The 22,250-nt window shown below is 50.4% G+C and overlaps 1 protein-coding gene across 1 annotated transcript in view; it reads left to right on the forward strand.

The window, feature by feature from the left end:
- The first annotated feature begins 7,919 nt into the window (after positions 1-7,919).
- Positions 7,920-22,250, forward strand: part of fy (fuzzy planar cell polarity protein-like protein) — a 39,208-nt gene continuing 24,877 nt past the window's right edge. The window contains exon 1 of the mRNA XM_077662169.1: positions 7,920-8,500. Within this exon, the coding sequence (XP_077518295.1) occupies positions 8,351-8,500 (150 nt within the window). The 5' untranslated portion in view covers positions 7,920-8,350. The remainder of the gene's footprint in view (positions 8,501-22,250) is intronic.

Below are 22,250 nucleotides of genomic sequence, written 5' to 3' on the forward strand. Positions count from 1 at the left end.
ATGTGGGCGTGAAAGTGATATACGTCTTCATTCTTACGTCGTGTTTGCTGCGAGGTGAGGAGTCACTTGTGCGTGTGGCAGTGCATTGTTATTCGGTTCTTGTTATTGTGCTGTGCCGCCGCGGTGGCTCAGTGGTTATGGCGCTCGGCTGCTGCCCTGAAAGACGCGGTTCGATACCGGCCCCGGCGGTCACATTTCGATGGAGGTGAAACGGTAGAAGTCACTGTACTGCGCGATGTCAGCGCACGTTAAAGAAACCCATGCGGTCGAAATTATCCGGAGCCCTCCACTACGGCGTGCCTTATAACCTGAGTCGTTTTAGGATATTAAAGCCCATAAAACCAATCTTTTTTTTTTCTTAGTTCTCAACTTTCACAACACTGCATAGTTGCCATGGAACTGCACCGATACGCCTGTCTAGAGTACTGCTGTGCAATGTAAGCGCATTCAAAATGCATACCTAACAAGTACGCAAGTACTGACAGTGCAAGGAGATCATTTCAAGCAGAAGAGCTCCAGCCTGCAACATGTCGCACTGTAAAGAAAATCATTTTTCCAACTCTAGTAGCGAACCTCTCAATACACGGCTGTCTGAATTTATGCGCACAATGAAAGAAAGCTTTAAATGAGATCCAGGTGCAATTCGTGCATTAGTCGCAGACACTGACGCAAGACAAAGATCTCCCGCCAGACGCATGGCTAGCTGACTCCCGACAAAATATGGGCGCTTCGTCGCGTCGGTAGACGAAGGCAGGTAAAGGAATAGCGCCGTAGCGACCGCACAAAAATAGATCGCCCGCTTCCGGCCCGGGGTCCCGTATTTCGCGCTTCAACATATGCCAGCAGAGTACTACGTATATATTCGGAGACATGCGTTTTTGCTCCTTTAGTGCCATGGTATCGTCAAGAGTTCTGTGCAGCGCTACGCAAACTGAGAAAATTGAAAGGCGTGGCAGTCAGCCTGTGAGTGCCACAATGAAATTCGTATCAGTACGTACAGTGTTGCGATAAAATTTAGCGCTTAAATTATTGATGAAAAAATGTCCGGGTGACATTCCCGAAGGATTATTATACATTGTAAGTGTACAAATAAAGCTTATTGGCTTTTGATCAGGTGGCTTTTAATCACATTTTCCTCGGGAAAAAAAACAGCGTCAAGTTCTCAAAACTACATGTAGGCACCAAATGGGGTTTTAAGCCTTTTGATGATTGTGTTGTCGTGTGAAGTTGAGATGATGTCACGAAGATATATTGTGTGCAATGATATGCGGTGTACAGGTATATTTCTTGGTTTTCGCTTTCTTGGTAGTTGTACAAACATTTTTAACAACTGCAAAGGCGGGTACCTTTCGAGAACATAGTCGCGACTCGTGCCGTGTCGATTGCCCAAGACGCGTGAAGAAAGCTCCGACTGCGCCGCTAATTACCCTTATGAGAACGTGCTCTCAGCAGCATTTAATATGACTACTCTATTTCATCCCTATAAAGAAGCCCCGCATCCAGATCGGATGCGTCTCTGTCGCTTCACTGGACTGAGCAGATCTTTCACTTCCACAGCACTGCACGGATATTAGCTAGATACGGAGTGATAGGTGAGGTCGAGGGGTCCCTGCGTGCTGCAAATCACGGGTGACGCATGCTAGAACTTGTGGCGGCCGGGAGCTTTCAGTAGAGAACAGGATGCAAAGGTGGATGCCGTTGGTGAGGTAGACGGGATGGAGGGACGGCACGTCGGCTGTTTGCGAGGAGAAAGGGAGATGAGTGGTGGAGGGCAAGTTTAGTCGGCAGGGTCCGTCGGGGTGCGGGGGGGGGGGGGGGGGGGGTTGCAGGCGAGCAGCTGTTCTTGAGAAGGAGCCCAGGCGGCACGCGCCGCGCACGTGCCACGCGGCACGCGCCGAATAAGAGCATCCGCTCGTTCAAGGACCCCCGGCTGAAAAGAACCCCTATGCTGCCCCCCCCCCCCCCCCTTCCCCGGCACCGGATGCGCCTCCTGGCTTCGCCCCTCTTTCTCATCGCGTCCCGGAGCTACGACCCGACCTGGCGGCCGACCCCGCGATTCTGCTGTATGCATACACGTTCGAGCGCCTCTGTGCGTTCGTCGTTTCCCTTGCGTGTCTGGGGAAGCAGCTTTTGGTCTACGTGTTTTTCACGCGGGCGGGAAATGACCGACTTGAGCCTAAGCCGCGTCTGCTGGCTGGCGCCGGTTATATGCTTTGCGATGTTCTTCAATTTCGCGCCGATACTTATTCCAAACAGGCCGAGGCGGACTGCTTCGCCGCTGTATGTTAGTAGCTTAGAAAACTAACTATATGTTAGTAATACCCCTGTCACACGGGCATTTCGAGGGCCCTCGAACCGATAGTCTATCGACTCAAAGGCGATCGAGCGCTGCTACACGGGCAGTTTCAATGGCGATCGAGTCAATAGCCTATCGAGTCAACGGAGCAGCGCGGAACTCCATCGAGATTTCGAGGGTCTTCGAGCGCTGCCCAAGGTTGCTAGCGTTGCTTCGAGCGGCGCCAAGCGCACTTTCGTACACGACACATTCAAGGTACAAAAGCATGAACAAACATTATTCGCCTAGACTTTAATGCTAGCAGTCTGTACAATATTTCTAAAATTGTATCAGACTGGTTTTAACCGCATTAAGCGCATTAATTTAGCGTTGCGGTATTTGCGTTGTTTGCGTACTTTGCGTTGACAACATGGCGGCGCCCTGCCCGCCCGCTTCGCAGCGATAACAGCTTCGTCGCTAATCCCTCAAAGCAATATCGTGTTCTAAAAGCTGTTGTATTCGCCTTCGATTTGCCCATTATTACCCTCGCATAAAGTTCCAAGAGACAAATAGCTTTTCTTTTTCGGATATCAAGGCGACTTCCCATGTGTTAAGCCTGACGAAGCAGCGCTCCGACGCAGTTGGGCTGGCTTGGTTTTGGCTCATCTTGTATTAGAGTGGCTACAGCAGTGTCTGCATCTGTCCGTCGCGTGCGTGCAATTAAAAGGGTATTAAACAACATGCGCGTATGCGTGTACTTAAGCATTTCGTATACATTTATCAAATATTTTTGTTATTTTTGTAAAATCTAAAGTAGCGATTGTGGCGCCACACAAGCGTAGCGTGAGACACGAGAACCATTTCAATGGCCATTGAGATTTGCCGTGTAGCAGCGACACAACTCCTTCGAGTTCGATGGTGATTGAGAATCTCGAAGACCCTCGACTCGATCGGCATTGAAACTGGCCGTGTGACAGGGGTATAACTTAGAATACTGGACTTTACTAAAGTAGTCCAGTTAATTTTAGCCTCCTGGGCCGTGATATTTTTGACGACTAAATTAACTGAACGGCGTTACCTTCGCGTGAATGTTTGGATTTTATTCTCTCAGGCGGCAGTTTCTCATGCAAGTGACGCCACTGATGAAGAAGCAGCATTTTGAAAAAATGGTGGATTACATAATTAAGTGTTCATCTGAACCACAGAACCGTGATCAGATTTCTACATGCACGGATTTTCGACAGTCCGGATCTCACGCCATCGGATTTCTTACAGTAAGATACAACTTAAAAAGAAATACAGCAGTTGGCAACATCAATACTGTTGTTTAGGTAACAAGAAAAAGGTTCAACATCAGACTAGTAAACTTTTTCGCGAAGGAGCCGTCTGTGGCGGTCATGAATGTGTGTGGTGTTCGTAAAACTTTATTGGATGCACTGGGGCGGGTTTTAGAGGAGAGTGGAGGGTTTCACCGCTCCATTGCCTTGGTGGTAGTCCTCATACCGGGACACCATTGGCAGTAGCCGCTGCCCGCGCTCTCTGAACCAGAGCCCTCTGGGACTCAAGGTCCAAGCAGCCGGACAAGGTCTCCTTCTAGCCCTCTCTCGTTGGCTGATTTACTCTCTTTATTTGCGGATTTTTCTGACAGGCCCATACCATATGATATGCGTGGGCGGAACTTTACTGTATACCGAGGTCACACTGGGCGCGATTTTTTTTTTTTTTGTACACGGAGCGTCGTGAAAGGCTGAGTGCGTTTCTAATGGAATTATCGCCATTTGCTCATGTCTGCACCGTTGAAGTTACGCACTAGACAACAAAATAGCTCCCGTGATGGCACGTGAATGCCACTGGCGGTAGCGCAAAATTGATGTACTCCTGGGGATGAGCGCATCCCAGACTTTCGTTGGAATGCAACGTCTTTAAATGCCATTCTCTATAATATTCAATTTACAGCAAGGCAAAGTTTACTGAACATTCCACCCAGTTGCCTTTGATGCCTTTTCTTATAGTACACTACTCCGAATCCTTGCCAACTTATCTGCGGGTGCCTTCGCCCCGTATTAAGCGCTAGCTAGCACATTAAGCCCCGACAGAGCAGCCCACCTCAGAAATATTCTCCCTCTGGCATGGAACTCGACCTTCAGCGTTGTGCAGTTCGTTTCTGACCATGGGACCTCCCCTCGGTTGGCAGGGAATGCCATGTCAAGCATGAAGCGTCCTTGATGCAGCGAACCTCGAAGACTAAATTTGTCTCCTGTTGTTTTGGGTCAGTTATGCAAACGACAGACAGTGGCGTCTAGCGCTCTTTTTCGTCTTTGTGACATTCCATGTCCAACATTCTTGGACAAAAATTTTGAATATTGGAAAACTGTAAGGTACTGATATAGAAATATTGGAGGCAATGGTCTATTCTTCCGATATGTAGCGAAATCTTTCTTTTATGGTGTTGCCATCGCTCGTATAGAGTAGTTAAGGCTGCCAGAAAGAAACCAATGGGGAACGCTCTTGACGATAGCAAAAATGGTAGTAGCAAAAAAAAAAATGCAAGCCTTCCAACAGGAGATCTGCGGATGTATTGATTGTTATAGTGAAACCTCACAATGTACGAAAAAAATTGCGCTCATAAATCCTTTCCCGTCCAAAGCTGCTTTTGTCTAGAATTGTTGGGTTTGTTGTATACGATGAGTATTTCACAGTTGTACAGACGTTTCGGCTTGCTGGCTTTGTATCCTGCATTCGACCTTCTTTATACTGTGCTGTGTTGTTTGCACTGCTTATTTCAACGCACAATGTGGAGACGATAGAAACGAAAGGCGAAAAACGCAGAGCATATATAACTGAACTGCAGGGGTACAAAACCTTAAGATCTATTATATCTGAATGAAATGTCTCAAGAAGCATGTCGGTAGAGCGAACCGTTAAAAAGAAAGTGTTGAAGGCACAGAGCCGAAGGGAGTAGGCCTGGCAGAGGACCGGTATGCATGGACACAGCAGCACACGCGCGCTGCTGCTGTGTCCAGCCAGGACGAATGGTGCGGGCGTCCTCGGCCCCCCTGCTGGGCGTCGGAGGGGCCCTAATGACCACCATCCCATACAGCCTGCACTCACGCACTCCAAGGCTGCACGCGCATCGGCGAAAACCATCGGCCTCTGCCGGTCCTGCGACCGTCTTCAATGCGCCGATGCTGCTGAGCGACTGAGCCACCGCCCGCTGCTCCTGCGTGACATTTCGTTGTTTTGCTCTTTTATTGCACGTTTCGTTGTTTCTTGTCTTTGTTTTCGTCGCTTTAAGGGGGACCCGCATACGGTATGCGCACCGTGCGACAGACACGCTCGTGTCGTGATTCACGACTGCCGTGGCCATTGTTTGCACGCCCAGTGCGTGGTCCATGGTCTGCTCGAAGACGTAGGCGATGAGCACGGGAGAAGAGTGCCGAGCAGAAAGGCAGGGACACGAGGACCAGGCCAGAAAGTGTCATTGTGCGCGTCTGTCTCACTGCAGTGGACGCGGGGTTTTTAGGCGACCCCTCCCGTTGCCTTGATTCCTTCTCGCTTTCAACCTCTCCCACTCCCTCTTACGCCGTTTTCTTTTTTTTTTTCTAAAGGAGCCAAACGATCTTGGCTCTCAATCACCAGTTGGAAAATGACTCGTGGATCAGACGCACGTGCACGCATGGCGAACTGTCGGAGCTTTGGAGTGCTGCTGATGTCGTCGCGGGAAGCCTAGGTCATCTTGTGGCGCACAAAATTAAAAACCCAAGTGCGTGGCCGCGACCATGATAGCTCAATCAGTTAGGACTCGACTGCCGTAAAAAAAAAAAAAGTGTACCATGAAAAAACCAAGGGGATTTTCTGTCTGACACTCTTTTTTGTAATCATACATGGTATGCAGCTTACTGTCATAAACGGTATTGAAAACACGTACCAGGTGTTGCAGGCAAGCCCGCCACTAATTTTGAAAGATCGGCTTTTTGGCTTATGAAGAGGGCATCTGCGGAATAATACCAGCGTCTGCGGACATCTGAAAACAGGTGAATAAAGTTTACTGTAGCAGCCGCTTGACTTAGTTCTGATAATTAACTTCTCAACTATCACAGTTAGGCGACCGGTTGCAGTTAGATTTGTAGCCAGTCGTAGCCGATTAGAGATTTGTAGCAAGTCGTATACAGAAATAAACATATCAGTTTTTAAAATTTCGAAAACGCGATTACCCTCGCCGCTGTCGCCCAACGAATTTCGGTTACATCATGCCAAAATTCACGCGCTTTCGAAAAGCATGCAGAAAAAGCAACCTTTCCAGTGCGCATAACTAGTCGAAATAGCCGAATTTTATCGAATCACAGCGCCCAGGGTTATCGTGATTTCGAAATTTTAAAAACTGATATGGCTATTTTTGTATATGACTGGCTACAAATCTCTAAACACAGCCAGCTGTCTAAATGTAATATTTAAAGAGTTATTTATCAGGAATTTGTCAAGCGACTAACTATTAACATAATTCAGCTGTTTCCTTACGTCCGCCAACGCGGGTATTATTGCCGTAGAAGCCGCCTTCATACCCCAAAAAGCCTGTTTTTAAAAATACCTGGCGGTATTCCATGAAAGACCTGGTGTATAGAGCAACGCCTGACGGTTGCGCACCACACCTGATCTCGTCCACAAGGAGAGGAACCTCTTCTTACGTGCAGATATGATTCTTGAAAAGCACTATTCAAAGCGATATGAAAGTGGAACACCTGATTTGCACACTATGATAAGTTGCTCGCAAAATATTATGCGAAATATGCCAATTTTTTTTCTAATTATTGTCTCCGTGAACGAATGATCGACCGTATTAATCTTTCACGCCGAATTAACAAAACTATTTTGAGTGAAAATGAAGTGCTTCCTTTCATATTGTGTATACATTCGCATAGGCTTATTGTTTCAAATGCCACCTCGTCATCAAGAGTGAACGATCGAGATAACCCGAAGTTATTCAGAGTTACAATGTTGCGACAAAAGGTTAATCAATTATGATGATTATTGTTTTTTTTTTTTTGACGCCAGGGCAATTACAATACCAAACGACACTGTAAGGTTCTACAGTCGCAAAAGTTGCTTTGAAACGACCAAATATTATCGTTGTTGTAAAGGAGGTCATAGAGAAGGGCATTGGTTAAGGATCGGACACTTCAGCTTTCAAACCAAGAGGTGCCTTAATATAAAGCGAAAACTGTGGACACCATTGTATTTGAGCAATTGGAATAGTATTCGGTTAAAGATGTCAGCTCATCCCTGCTTATTCCACAATTAATGTGCAAATGTAGACTTTAACTAAAGTTGCGCTGCAGGAACCGTTCGAAGAATACGAGGCATCTGTGAATGTCGTTTTATTTTTCTCTTCATGCCATTTACGTGTAACGTCTCAGCTGCCGAAATTGTCAGAGATTAAGCATTCTCCAGCAGCGCCAGCAACGCGCATTTCTCTCCCCGACACCGCGGAAAACGCGCACACGAAAACCGCGGGAAATTTGTGCGTGCTTTTATTGGCGCAGCAAAACACCACGTGACAGCAAGCAACCAATCCGGTTTTGCTCCAAGGGGCGGAGCATTCGCGCGCGCACCCGTTGGGGCGGGAGCGCGAGCAGACGCTTCCCGCGAGAGACATTCGACAACGGTCGGCTCGAGCAGGGTCCCTCTGGTTATGGCGCCGACGTTTCGGGTTAAATCTTCGCTTTCGGAGTTCCACCAACGACGATGTGTATTAGCGTCACAGTACAGCACGCTCTTTCTTGCTTAAACGTTGCAGGAGGTGACATTTGTACCGCGTCGTTGACGACGTCGGAAAGTGCCGGTCGCCTTTGACGCGCCAACGTTGTCGTCTGCTGCTCGCCGCAGAGATCGCCGCCGCTTGCTCTTGTAGCTCTGGGAGTGTGTATTCGTGTCTGAGCACAGAAGAACAGTGGTTGTGCCGCAACAAAGAGCAGTAAAGTGTGTCTATGAAAAGGCTTTTGTGAGTGCTACGCACCCGCCAAACTTCTGACGGAGCGTCTGTCCTGTTTCGCGGAGGGGACTCGGCGCACCGGAGGCATGGGTAAACGTCCGCGCTCGGCAATTGCGACGGCAGTGCCCTCTGCGCATGCGCCAGCGCGGGGGCCCAAGATGGCCGGCCACCTGGCCGCTCTGACTGCCGACGGTGGAATACCGCTACTAACCCGGAAGATTGGAGACGTCAAAGCGGTGAGTGATGCCCTCACGATCGACAAACACACTGTCGCCTTTCTCGAGGCACCAGCGGCGGACGTCACGAAGCGAGTTCGCTGGGCGAAATACCGAAGTGCCGACGGCGGTTGCGTTGGCCTGTGCATCTCTCTAGAAGCGATGCTTTCCCCGTCACTTCACTTTAAGTGGCGTTCTTATGCTTTTGCGGTCGGTAGATTCCTTGCGTCTCGTTTGGAATCCAACGGTATTGTGGCGACGTCCATCCGTCAAGTTCGCAGCAACGTCTCCTAACGGCGTCATTGCGATGTCATTTCGCAACTCGTCCTGTGTGTTCTCACTGCGTGCCATCTCAGCTTCGTTTCGGGCAGGTAGCGGGTTTTTCAGGTGCGTGGCCCTGCGCTGTGCACGGCACACGTTGGGTGAATCATCCCAAAACTCCTAGATCATGCTGTCATTTCAGTGCCGTGGCGCTGTGCGGCGCAATGCATTGCATGACACAAGACAACGGTGCCAGTTCGGATCGGATGAAAATATGCTGGTATTCAACACATGTATTTTAGTGCGGTTGTACGCAGTCACTGCTGCTTGCAACCGAAAGCAACTGCCGCAGCGGTCATTAACTACGCGAAGAGATTTTAGGCTGTTTTTTTTTTGTGCCGATAAGTTGCTGCTAAACGGCAGTGATTATACAACTAGGTTGAACCTGACCGCGTTTCCTTTTCCGTGATCGAGACAAGTAGACGCACGTAAACAAAACAGTTCGGTGCAGTTGACCCTCAGCAGTGGTGGCGAGCGTTCATGTTCCGCGGCAACGCTCACACAGTGTTGGGATTTTAAGGCGCGGGCTCCTTTCCCATGCCATGCACCCTATAAAGCCGAGCACCAGGCCGGGGATGGCATGTACCCATTAAGTAACCGGTGGGTACCCGGCGGCAGTGGGAGTCGAACCCACCACCTCCCGAAGCCGAGGCGGGTGCTCTACCCCGAGGCCACGGCTGCCACGGTTGAGGAAACTGGCTTCGTACTCCGTACTAAGTGAAGTCACGCTGATTGCACAAACCCGGGTTCGAACCCGATCGCGGCGGCTGCGTTTTTATGGAGGAAAAACGCTAAGGCGCCCGTGTGCTGTGCGATGTCAGTGCACGTTAAAGATCCCCAGGTGGTCGAAATTATTCCGGAGCCCTCCACTACGGACCTATTTGTTGCTCTTTTCTTTCACTCCCTCCTTTATCCCTTCCCTTACGGCGCGGTTCAGGTGTCCAACGATATATGAGACAGATACTGCGCCATTTCCTTTCCACCAAAAAACCAATTATTATTATTATTGCACAAAGACATTTTCAGTGCCTTTTCTTGTTTTCTATAATGAAGTGCCAGATAACATTTTCTTTACAGTCTGTAGCTTTCTACGAATGAGTTAACTGGCTGATCGTTTGAAGGAGGAAGATATACAAAACCCATCTGTTCGGCTGGTTCGTTGACCGATTAATTGGCGCTCATGCATTGGCGAAGATTTGTTAACACGTCCTACTCCCACCGCCCGTTCTAGACTCTTACAGCTTTAGGGAGGCATAAAAAAAAAAACAGCGCACGGACCCGCGTTTACATGTGCTCGCCCACGCGATGAGATCGCTTCAGTGGAGACGCCTTGAGTGAGCGCCGGGGATGTTTGTTTTGACAGCGGGATCCTTGGCACGACGGCCGTCCGCAGCTGCGTTTCATAGCGGGCCGGCCCGAAAGATTGTTTGTGGCACTAACGACGCCTGGAAGAAGTGTACAGTCTGTCTTCCGCGGCAGTTTCGCGCCGATGGTTCGTACACAAAACGCACGTGTGGCGCGCTTGCGCGCATATGCGAGTGCGCTGTGGGGGGTCTCTCCTTTCGCTTAACAGCTTGGCCAAGCTGGGGACGTCGCGCGATTGTCATGTGTTGGCACTACGACAGATTACATGTTCGCAGCATGTGTAGTGGTGCGCGAACATCAGCTGACTTGGTAAGAATTGAGACTGCGTGGCGTCGACTGTTTCACTTAGCCAGCTGATTACCCATATTTATAAGGACTCTGTACTTTTGTAGGACGCAGTTCGATCAAGACGGGCATGTTTTCACGCATAAAAAAAAAAAAACTAACGAAAACGCATGCTGAGGTTCCTGGCTGCCAAATGCCTCGCGGGTGGTGCTTTGCGGGAGCATCCGCTGTCGTTATTAGCGTTATCACAAACTGCGCATTACGTTTGAGCCGAAACCTTGTGGCGCACCACGTCGCGTTGCGACGTCATTAGTCGCTACGGGATGCCCCCGTAATGAAAAGCAAAGAATGGCTGCCGGAAGATGTCATTGTATGCCTACATAACTTGTTAATTTTTTTAGTTCGAATCACCTCTTTTAAGTGCATACGTCTGATGCAATGAAAATTTGTTGTTGGGGAAAGCAAGTGGCGCAGTATCTGTCTCACATATCGGCGGACACCTGAACCGCGCCGTAAGGGAAGGGATAAAGGAGAGACTGAGAGAAGACAAGAAGAAAGATGCCGTAGAGGAGGGTTCCGGAATAATGTCGACCACCTGGGTATCTTTAATGTGCACTGACATCGCACAGCACACGGGCGCCTTAGCCTTTCGCCTCCGCAGTCGGGTTCGAACCCAAGTTCTCAGGATCAGTAGCCGAGCGCCCTAACCACTGAGCCATCACGGCGGGTTGCACACGTCTCCCGTTACGCGTTTCGTGCTGTGTTCAGCCTGCCTGAGGTAAAAAACGGTGCCTTTTGAGTCGAGTGTTCAACTGTGTATTTTTATTCGTCTCTTTATAAGAGCTCTGTGTTGATAACCTTGCTGTCCACGCTGCTAATTACAATAGTTGAGAATTCCCTGTTTCACACTGGGCCCGAAGGGTTTTCTAAAACCCCTCCCCCACCTTCCAGGACAATAGCCAATCGAACGAGGCACAAGTAATTCACGAACTGTCACAGCTCTGTGTCAATATGCGCAGCAGTCTGCTGCCTCGTGTCGCACTTGAGAAGTGCAGGCGGATTGACTTCCCCTGATGCATGGGATGCACGCGTGACATCACTCTCGACAGCTCGAAACAACGACGAGCTGCCCTCTGTAGAGCGACTCCCGAACGGACGCGTGGAATTCTCTCTTCGTCGGGTGCTATTGTTCGTTTGAATGGCAGGTCCCTTCTTTACTCACACGGGCACACGGCAATTGAGTCGAGAGCCTTCGAGATTCTCAATTGCTATCGAACTCGAAGGAGTTTTTTCACTGCCACACGGCCAACTAGATCGCCGTCGAGAGATTCCATAATCTCACGTCAAGGCACTGTGGCGCCCCCGTCGCCCCAATAATTTTTCAAGGTGGGCAAGCAATCAGCTTATAAGCTTAACCTGAAAAGGTTAAACACAAAATGTTCATACTAATCGCTCTTGAAATTAATTTGTTTGGCAACAATGGTAATAAGCTTGCTGCAGTGCATGTATTGCAAGTGTAGTCGGGCCTCTCTCTCTCTTTTTTTTTTTTCGTGCAATGTAGGCTGTATATTTTAAACTCGCATATTTTCTTTTCAGAGATGATGCTGCTCTGATTTTATTCCCCAGCGTGGTCCGTGTCCGATAAGAGTGGACGGAGCCGCCGTTTGAAGGCCCCCGAGATTTCTGATAGGGATCCGCGCTGCTTCGTTGCACGATAGCGCTCAGTTGGCCTTTGAGTCGATAGACTGTCGGTCGGAAAGCCTTCGAAACGACCGTGTGCACGACAATTAGACGGTGTCACTGGGCTTCCGTACACACCTCCGGGTTGGAAACTTGGGCCCACTAAGCGGAATTTGGTCTACCTGCTTCGCGCGGTAACGCGATTAGTTGTGTTCGCACGGCACACCTGTTTTACACGGCGAGCCGAAGCCTGTGTCATAAGACCGTTTAGAGAGGATTAATGGTTTACTGGCTAATATTTTTATGCGGGATAATTAAGCGGAAAACAAATAATCGCCGCCTTGTTAAAGGGACAGTGCGGAGGAATCGAAGTCGGCCTGTATCAATAGATTACCGTGTCCTAACGACAAAGAGGTTACTTTCACTGGTAAAAGAGCTCTTACGAAGGAAAATAAAAGAACGTGCAAAGGACAAAATGCAAGTGTCGCCGTAACCGGCCAAATCGATCCTTTACCACTCTTTTAACTGCGCATCACTGAGGCTGTAGGATATACCGCCATACTGAGGCTGTAGGATATACCGCCATCCACTTGTCACGGCGATCACGGAGCCCTTTTTTGCTGTAGATGTCACGAGTTTGAATCGAGGGGCGGGAACACCTTTAAATGTATTTTTTTTTATCGGCAATAAATGGCTAGTGGTTTGCGAATAGCACTTTTTGAAAACCTTATAGACCACGAATCGAATATTTTTACGAATATTCGCTGCTTGTGCCAGTATTCGTGCATTACGAATAATCGTGCGAAACAGCCTAAGTTATAGCGCTGCGATACGGGTCAGAAGACGCAACATTAATCTCCACTACAGGTACGCAACACGAAATCAATGTATGAAGTCTGTGACCGTCATGTCATATACGTATTACCGTTTACTGCTGATGACGACACATCTCAGTGGAAGAGTTGGGCGAGAGCAACGTATATATGAGGCGTGATCTCCGAGATCGTGCAGCAGTGCAGGTTTAAGCCCCGCCACGTGCCTTGGAGGCCATGTATGAGCATTCTGAACGCCGCCACGCGAATGGACCACGTCATGTCGCTGAACCATGAGCTACGCAAACCGACCGCGGCAGGCCAGCGTCCGAGTGGGACATGTTTTTCGAACTGTCGTCGAAGAAAGTTACGGCGCGTTGTATTCGAACTAACCGCTAACCAAATGCGTATTTCGCGGCAGGACACACATCACCACGCCCAAAAATAAACAAACAAAAATAAGAGAATTTTTTTGTCGGGAGGCGGCAGAAAGCCACGTGGTGTGTTATCACGAGGAAAATAGGTGGGATAGGAGCGCTAATTCAAGTGGGGAGGGTTGTTGCCGACTGTAATGTTGTCGTCCTGAATTTCGCACACGATCGTCTTGCAGCCCGGCCCTTCAATAAAAGTAGATTGCTTATGAAAAAAGGAAAAAAAAAGAGATGAAGGAGGTAGTGCAAGAAAGAAATAGGCGCTGTCTTTGAGGGCTCCGGATTGATTCATTTCGATTACCTGGGTTTCGACCACCTGATGTGTCGTTAACGGGCACTGACATCGCGCAGCACACTACGGGCCCTGTTGACTTATCTCGCAACGCCAAGCAAATATGAGAAAGGTGGGCAAAACCGATAAAGGCGGGGAAAGATGAGGGCCTGGCCTGTTGCTCGCATCGAATTGTTAGAGGGGCAGTTGCGGCATCGTTTTCTTGCTCGACCGTTTCTCGCGACCCTTTCTGCCTGCCCAGACCGTCAGCTGCATGCCTGTCTTCCTGGTCGCTTCATTGTAGGTGGGGAGTGGCTCTATTTTCTGCGACGGCTACCGCCTGGGGTTCAACAGCGACGAATCCAGAGGGCGCGCCTGTCGTTTACGACGGAGTGACGCTGGACCATGCCCAGGACGCAACATGCGCGCAGGGTATCGCGTGTGCGCTCCTATCACGCGATCTTCCCGTCGCGTGGAATGTCCGTCGTTGATTCTGCGGCGCTAGGAACGCTCTCCCTGGGAGCGTGGGACCTCGACCTCGCTCTGCCGTCTTAATTGGGCTTTCTTTCTCTTTTTCCAGAACGATAGCTCCATTTACAGGTTGCTTGCTTTGTGGACATGAGTCGGAAGGTACATACGACCTCTGCTGTTGTGTGGTCTCTTGTACCTGGTCGGATAGTATACGGGGGGGGGGGGGGGGGGGGGGGGGGTTGAAGGATACAGCTATCTCTCTCACTTCTTCGTGAATGATACAGCTGTCTTGCTCACTTCTTTGCCTCAGAGGAAGGTCGGAAAGCTCGTGGATTCAGTATTTAACGGGAGCTCAGCAGAAGGTATCGTACACACGTAGAGTCGCGAAGCGGTGGGCGGATTTGTTTTCGACGGAGACCTGTGTGTAATAATTGGCTGGCAGACTGCGAACCGGTCCCGTGTTGGCCAGAAGAAGATAAAAAGAATGAAGTGCGGTCGCAGAGTTTTCTGCACGTATCGTCGTTAGTATAAAGGAATCATATTCTTAGCGGTAAGAAACAGACACAACACCAAGCTACACACACACAGGACACCGTGTCCTGTGTGTGTGTAGCTTGGTGTTGTGTCTGTTTCTTACCGCTAAGAATATGATTCCTTTAAGCCGTTACCAACTAGCCCAACTTAATGTTTTAACGTCATTAGTAGCAGTGGCCGACAGACAAGCTTAACAAACAGTCTAGCCTATGTCTGTTTGGCCTTCTCCGGCGGTACTTTCCAGTATTGGGAAGCATAAAGGTAAGCATAAAATGTGCAGTGGAGCTTGAAATTTATGGCGCTCATTTATTCAACGCCGTCATCCTCATGAAGCATTCTCCATCGTCCATTGGACGTGTCGTGCCGCGCGCTTCGCTGTCAGCAGTGGCTCCCGCCGAGCGCGCCCATCCTCTGATCGGCTGACGCAGTTCGACCAGCTGAGCGATGCGCGGTTTTCTTCGCTTTGCTAACCATGACCGGCGCCGGGCCGTTTCAAGGCGACGCTGTGCTATAGAGCTCGGCAGACGGCTCATTCACGCTGCCTGTTGAACCTGTTGGACCTCGTTATAACGAATTTGAAGGGGCCCGGCGATTAGTCCGGTATAGCTGTATAGCTTCGTTATAGCGCGTGTTGACGTTGTTATATACATTATTTCGTTATAACGAAGGGCGACTTTAATTTGCCTGAATATTTCGTGCTTAAATGCGAGGGGCGGGAGAGTCCCGCTTCCCTCGGATGAATACCTCACGAAAGTGTTCGTAAAGCTATCTGCGAGAGGCTTTTTACCGACAGACCGCGTCGGCGTGGCTCCTGGCGTAAGATGTTGTAACCGAAAAATCCTACATCCGCTCGCTGGCTGATGGTGAAGCATTGATGATACCCATCTGGGGCGCGGGAGGATGAGGAGCGGGGCTCAGTACGTCACTCCTTCATCCCGGTTGGGAGTTCTCTATTCAAGGTCACAGTTTCAACGGGCTTCATTCGGATCCCCAACCGGCGTTCATTGGCGCACGTTAGGAGGTTGCCAGCAGAACCTTCTGCACGACAGTTATGCGTAGCGTTGGTACGGCCGACCGGCAGACTCGGCTACAAACCTGGGCGACCCTGCCGTGAGCGTCATCACACCGCTTTCCTCCTCTCGGCCGCTCCAAATTGTTCCTGCTCGGCGCTCAGGCGAAAACAATGCCAGGAAGTCCGCGGCTGGCCCCGCTGACGGCTCGCTGCCGCTGAGCCCGCTCAGGCATTCGGGGGGGGGGGGGGGGGGGAACAAAAAAAAATGTTTCGCCGACACCGAGACGCGCTGAGGGGAGAGTGCGACGTGTGCGGACCACGATAGCTCTACTGGCAGCGGAGGGGGAGGTAACGACAGAGGGAGAGGGATAAAACTCTCGTGTCCACGCACGCACGCATCCGCACACACAGACAGGCGTGCACGAGAGATGCGGGAAAGCAGCGTTTGTGAAGGCGACAGTAGTAGCAGGAAAAACAGACGCGTAAGCCCGGAACTTGGCCGTTGTTGGCGACAGAAAAACGGATGCGCAATGTGCGCCCATACAATGGCGCGGCTGTGTGTAGAAAGGACGACCCCCGGGATTAAATTATGCGCCACGCGGAAGAGCAGGCTCGGGGATATCTGTTTACGGTCGTCGCCCACGCCGCGCGTGTGGGCATGCGTGGTGAGATGACGAAAGAGGCGGAGTAGGCAGGAGGAATGGTATGCGAAGTGTAGTTCAGCACCTAACTAGTCCGGAAGGAGAAACGGCCCTTATGTGCAAGATTATTGGAATTACAAGGGACGTCTGTAACAATGTCCGTTAGATGCTCACCACGTCCACATTACTACAGACGAATGCCATAGATGCTGAATGGTATGTCATTTTACTTCCTGGACATGTGGTCCTTCGTGGTATGTACATCCAGTGGATATGTGTGGTTTGTTGAGGCATTGAATTTAATTTGGACAATCCATTTTGGCGCGCCAAAGTATCATGTGGGCGAGCGTTTTCGAATTCCATCCCCGTTAAAGTGCTGCCACGCACGGTCGGGATCGAACTCACGACCTCGTTCTCATGTAGCCATAACGCCGTATAGCCACGCCACTACGCCGTCGTGGTGGGTATGTACAAGGCGTCGTCGACGCGAGCTATAGATATCCAGCAGGTCATCGTGCACGCGCGCGCGTGCTTCTGACTCGATTAGCGCTCGCCGCGCTCTCGCGAAAGACCGGCACAGCATGATGCGGGCCGAGCGAGAGGGCGCCGACGTTTCGGAGAGACTGAAACTGCTCTTCCTCCTCCCGCGCTGAAACAAACTGTGGGAATCCGGGACATGAACGGACGAAGCATCATCTTTGGCACAGCGGAGGGGGCTCGTTGCGAGATCGATTCGAGCCGTCGGCGGCCTAGTTTTGGAAACTGCCTTGCGCGCGCGCCTGGTGGGCCCGTTAGCGTAATCGCCCTTCGTGCGTAACGGTGCTCGCCGCGGGATAGATACAAACTCGATCGCGCCGTGTCGTCGAAATACTTCGGGCCTCCGTTTCGGGGGCACGATTGTGCCGTGAGGAATGAGGCAATCAGTTTAAAGCCTCCTCTCGAGCAAGCATCATTGGATAGGAGGAAGGCGCGCTGTTCATTTGTAAGCAAGCCAGCGATGCATTGTTGTTGTACCACGGTGCCGTATAACCTGACGCTGAAAGTTATGGCGCTGTGGCAGTCTATTCTAGAGTTTTTTTCTATACGACAGCGTCAGATTCTTAATCGCGTTATTTTTGTGCCCACACGTACCTTTTGTTCAGACACTCGAAAATTAATATCTTGCACAGGTGGTGCAAGAATACTGGGCACACATCGGAGGGCGACCGCCCGGTTTCTTCTAAAAAGTCTTCGGGACCCTGAACTAGATTACAAATGGTGACGCTGGCAGCTGGGGGCTTTTCTGGGCGCTTGCACAGGTGTTTGCAGAGAACTGCTGTAGGTCACAGAATTGTGCCACATACTTGTCGGTCACGGTGGACGAATTGCCGGCGGGAAAAACATTAGGCTGTGTATAGTCGCGCCTGTTGCTTACAGCAGCCTCAAATTCAAGCACCCTGACGATAATTCTGAGAGATAAGACAACTACTTTTATCTTCTTGGCGATCCGGATTTAGAGAGCGGTTTATAGATCTGTCGCGCCTTGTGGTGTCCGGTTGCTCCATATCTGTGCTCAACACTGAGACTTGGAAGCCGTTTTTGATGCACACATATATGGACGTGTGAAAAAAAAAGTAGTAGTCTGATGACGTCGAGCCAACGCTTAATTTTATTAAAAAAAAAATCTAAATTGCATACACATGCTGGCAACACGCGTTCGCGTGAGACGCCGCGCTCAGCGCATGCACATGCTGGCAGCGCGTTCCGAGTGCTGTTCACGTGTATAGCTCGCCTACAAAGGAAAAAAGAACGACTGAGCGGGAAGTGTATTCGTGTTAGGGGAAGGACGAGGGGTTTGGGGGGTATGCACGCAGTAAGCCGAGGAAATGAAGAAACTAAAAACCCATACACCTGCGGAGGAAGGAGTGAAAGCCGGGAAGAAAGGGAGGTGAAAAGAAAAACAAGGCGAGGAAGCTCTGGTGGGACTGCATACGTCGCGGGTCCTGGGAAACAAAACGCGGGTCGTCTAGATACCGACGGCCAGCTCTAGCCGCCAGTTGGGCTGCCCGGTCCTGTAGAGTAGAAGGCGGACTCCGTGAGAAAAAAACGGCCGCCGTGTACGACGCGTTGCGTGGCGCGCAAACGGTCACGCACACGGACACGCTCGAAATTCCCAGGAGGGGGGAGGAGGGAGAGATAGGTAGTTTGACGCGCGTGCTCCTCGAGTTTCTCCTCCGCGTCGCCGGCGCAGTACGCCAGCGCGGGCAACGGTCGACGCCGGCGGACGACGAAGACGCCGCGACGCTTGAGCGACTCTCGTGTGAACCGCCAGCGAGCGATGCAGCCAAGACGTCGGCTCTCCGCCCAGCGTCCAGCGAAGTGGGCGTGGGAGAGCCGAAACGTCGCGCTGTGTACGCGCTAGCAGTAAGTGTATCAGCCCCGTGCTGTGCACAAACGACGCTGCCATGATGGACCGCCACCGTGCTCGGCATTACTTTGGTTGCCCCCCCCCCCCCCCCCCCCCCCCCCCCCATCTACTTCCCTTCCGAGAATAGGAAGGTTTGCACGATGCGCTTGAACTGGAGGCGCGCGAAATTTGCTCTAATGGCTGCCACTGCTGCTGTTCTCGTAGTATGTATGCACGCACTACGTGCTGCAGAGGCAGGGATGCGAGAACGAGGTAATCTAGTTAATTTGGGCGTATCATTCGAGCGAACAAAAGGAAAAAAAAAACGCTAGGAGGAATCTCAGAACCGCGGAATGAGCTGTAGGCTTCTGCGCTTTGAGAGAGGAAAGATAAAGGGGGATGCGGGGAAGGAAACGCGCCATGGCTGAAGTACATCGTGGGAGCGAGCAGGAACAATTGTTTCCACCCCGTGCATGCCGGATGAAGTTGGGGGGAGAGCGTGAAGCGCCCATTTCTTCCAACACTGTACACAGCGCATATACAGGGTCACCCGCCGAAGGGTCTGCTTCTGAATCTTGCATAGTGTAACGTTATAAGACAACCCCCAAGCTCGAAATCTCTCGTGTCCAGCGATTTCGGACAAAATTTTTGAAAACTGTAAGGTACTTTTAAGGAAATATTGAAGGTATTGGTCCATTCTTCTGATATGTAGCAAAATATTTCTCTTAAAGTGTTTCCATCGATTGCATCCAACAGTTAAGACTCCCATGGAAAATCAGTGGGGAACGCTTTGGAGGATAGCAGAAATGTTAATGGAAACAAAAATTCAAGACTGTCGTCAGGTGGTCTGCGGACATATTGTTATAGTGAAACCTAACATTACATGAAAAAACTGCGTGCATAAAATGTTTCTCGCTCAAATATGCTTTTACCCAGAATTGCTGTGTATGGAACACAGAGGACTTTCATTCTCGTCCCTGAGGACCTTTGGCAGCTTTCATATAGGTGTCGCAAGTGATCTCCTACACAGCTCGGGCGCAGACTCTTGTGGCCTGGGGACTTCTGACCGAACCTGTACGTTTCATCATTTGCTGAGAGACTTTCCTGGCATAGCGCGCATACTGCGGTAATAGCGAAAGAGTGGCGCCGAGCATATATGCTGCGCTGCCAACCAGCGCTCGTCGAACTGGGGCTGTCTCCATTCGGAAACGCCGTTTGAAAACACTACACCCTGTCAAACTACCTCCAGTACTTCCCACAGTCTCAGAAAGACCAGTGGCCCAGCTTTCTGAACGGAATGCTTTGGGACTTGTTGGCGTCCTCCTAAACCGGCGACGCCACGGATTTTTATTGCTGCAGGTGCGAAAGAAGAAAACCCGGCATCTCTGCATAGATGCGGCCACACGGTACCAGAATGGCTGCCAAATTGGATCTCGATTCCCCGCACCGTTCGCGGGGCCGTTAGGACGCGTAGGTGAAAAGAAAAAGGTGAATCGATCGGCAAGGACCGGTCCTTTATCATTACAGCCGCGACGACCTCGAATTAACGCCCGGTTATATAAAGCTCGCGCGAGTAACGGCTCATCCACTTAGCGGGCTCTCGCGCCGAAGGCAACAACGTGAGAAGCGGTGCTATAAACCGGGTCAGGTTTGTCGCACTATAGCCAGACTGTCTTCTTGGAAAGGGACTGCCGAGATGGGGGAAGAAAAGAAGTGTCGCACCGAGGCCCGCACTCCTATCGGCGCGGCCTCTGCGGTCAAGCCGTGCTCCCGTGCTCGGCATACGTGTGTCGGTACCGAGTGACGTGCGTGCCTACTGCTGTTTATTTCAGGGCCGAAGAAGAGTATCTCCGCGCTGAGTGCCTCTTCGGGAATGGGAACGGGTTGGAACGGGGCCGCCACTCGCGTTCGCTCGCTTTGTTCGTACACATAGGAGAGAGCAGCTGCTCCTTTTTTGCGCCTCTTCTTTCGCGGGTGCTGCGCCCCGGGGCAGGCAGTGGCGTTGCACACCAGCAGTCCGTGCGCGGGCATGGCGGCGAAGATGCATGCACCACGGTGCGGGGAGTGCGGACACGTTGCAATGCACTGTGCGTCCGCAGATTCCGCCGGCAGGCTTTTCCCATACAAAAGTACCCTGCGGCCGGCTGTAATCAATTGGTCCAAATAGCTGTAACCTTTCCTGTGGCCTTCTATATAGATATATTTTTTTTATATACAGCTGAAACAGTTGAATGGTTCCGATGCTGTAGCTCTAGTGGCATAGATTTTTCTATAGGTGGCAATAAGCACCACTTTGTGTGTGTATACACGACCATAAAGGGCCATGCAGTGGGCATATTCAAGCTGATGATGATTATGAAAAGGGCATAGGCGTACATAGCTTACCATCAAGGTTGTCCATCATCGGCCATAGGCATTTTTTTTTTATGGGCTCCACAAACCTCGCTACTCCCAAACACGATGGCCATCTGCGCGCTTCGGTAAATGATGAGCAGCAGGTATAGCGGTGTAGGGGGAGGAGGTAATAAAGAGGAAGATAGTGCGCTACTGCTATCAACACTTTTGTGCAGAGGCAACGGCTAAAGTGTCTACTTTCTGCAGCCGTGTGAAGAGGGGGGAGGTTGTGAAGAAAGGAATTAAATACGCCGTAGCTGTCTCACTCCACCTGAAGCGTGACCTTGAGGGAGGAAGAGTGAGGGAGATTGGAGAGAGAGAGAGAAAGAAGAGCTCGTATACATACCTCACACATACGGACTATAGGGCACGCGTTAGTGGGCCCCAATCGTGTTCGCTGCCGTGGTGAACATGAAGAAGCCTAAGAAAAAGAGCATTTACGTAACTGACTAAAATGCAGAGAAAAAAATGTAGTAAGGAGAGTGGAAGGCATCTTGCGTGCAGTCAAACCGGCACTGTTCCCCATCTTATTGTTTCATCGCTCCTTAGAGGCTCGAAACAAGCCATCTTTAAATATGCGCTGTGGGCGAATCGGAGTTAGCTTACGTACTTAACCTGTTAAACTTGACTTAACTTCCGTCGGTTTAGGTTGCCGCACTGTTTTAGTCGGGCCTTATGGTCACCGAAACGATCCCTCTCCAGCTGATGTTATATATGTCATGTCGCGGTAACCGCCGCCGAGTAGGTGGACTCACGCAATTTGACTCTATCCAGTATGATGCCTGCTAAAAAAAAAGTTACAACCAATTAATAAGCTAGTAAATTGTATTATTGCTGCGCGTGTAATAATCACACGCGACACGCGCGCCAGCTAGAATCTGTCCTACAAAGCTTGCGCTTGTAGCAGGCTCAACAGACACTGCACTTTTCGGGAAGTTCTCTCCTACGGAAGCAAGGCAATTGAGTTGCTAGATGAGTTTAGCATACCTGCCGAGGCGTTGTGCTTTCTTACTTCAAAGCTATAAAAAAAATGGAGAGATAGAAAGAAGCAAATTGAAAGAATTCATATTTAAATGCAGTTGTTGCAACATAGCCACAGAGTCAACAAGCTAAAATGCTGGCGCTCAAGGAGGGCAGAAGTGGAAACTGAGCTGTATAGAGTTGGGCG

Source organism: Amblyomma americanum, chromosome 4, assembly GCF_052857255.1.
Source record: "Amblyomma americanum isolate KBUSLIRL-KWMA chromosome 4, ASM5285725v1, whole genome shotgun sequence".
Taxonomy (NCBI): domain Eukaryota; kingdom Metazoa; phylum Arthropoda; class Arachnida; order Ixodida; family Ixodidae; genus Amblyomma; species Amblyomma americanum.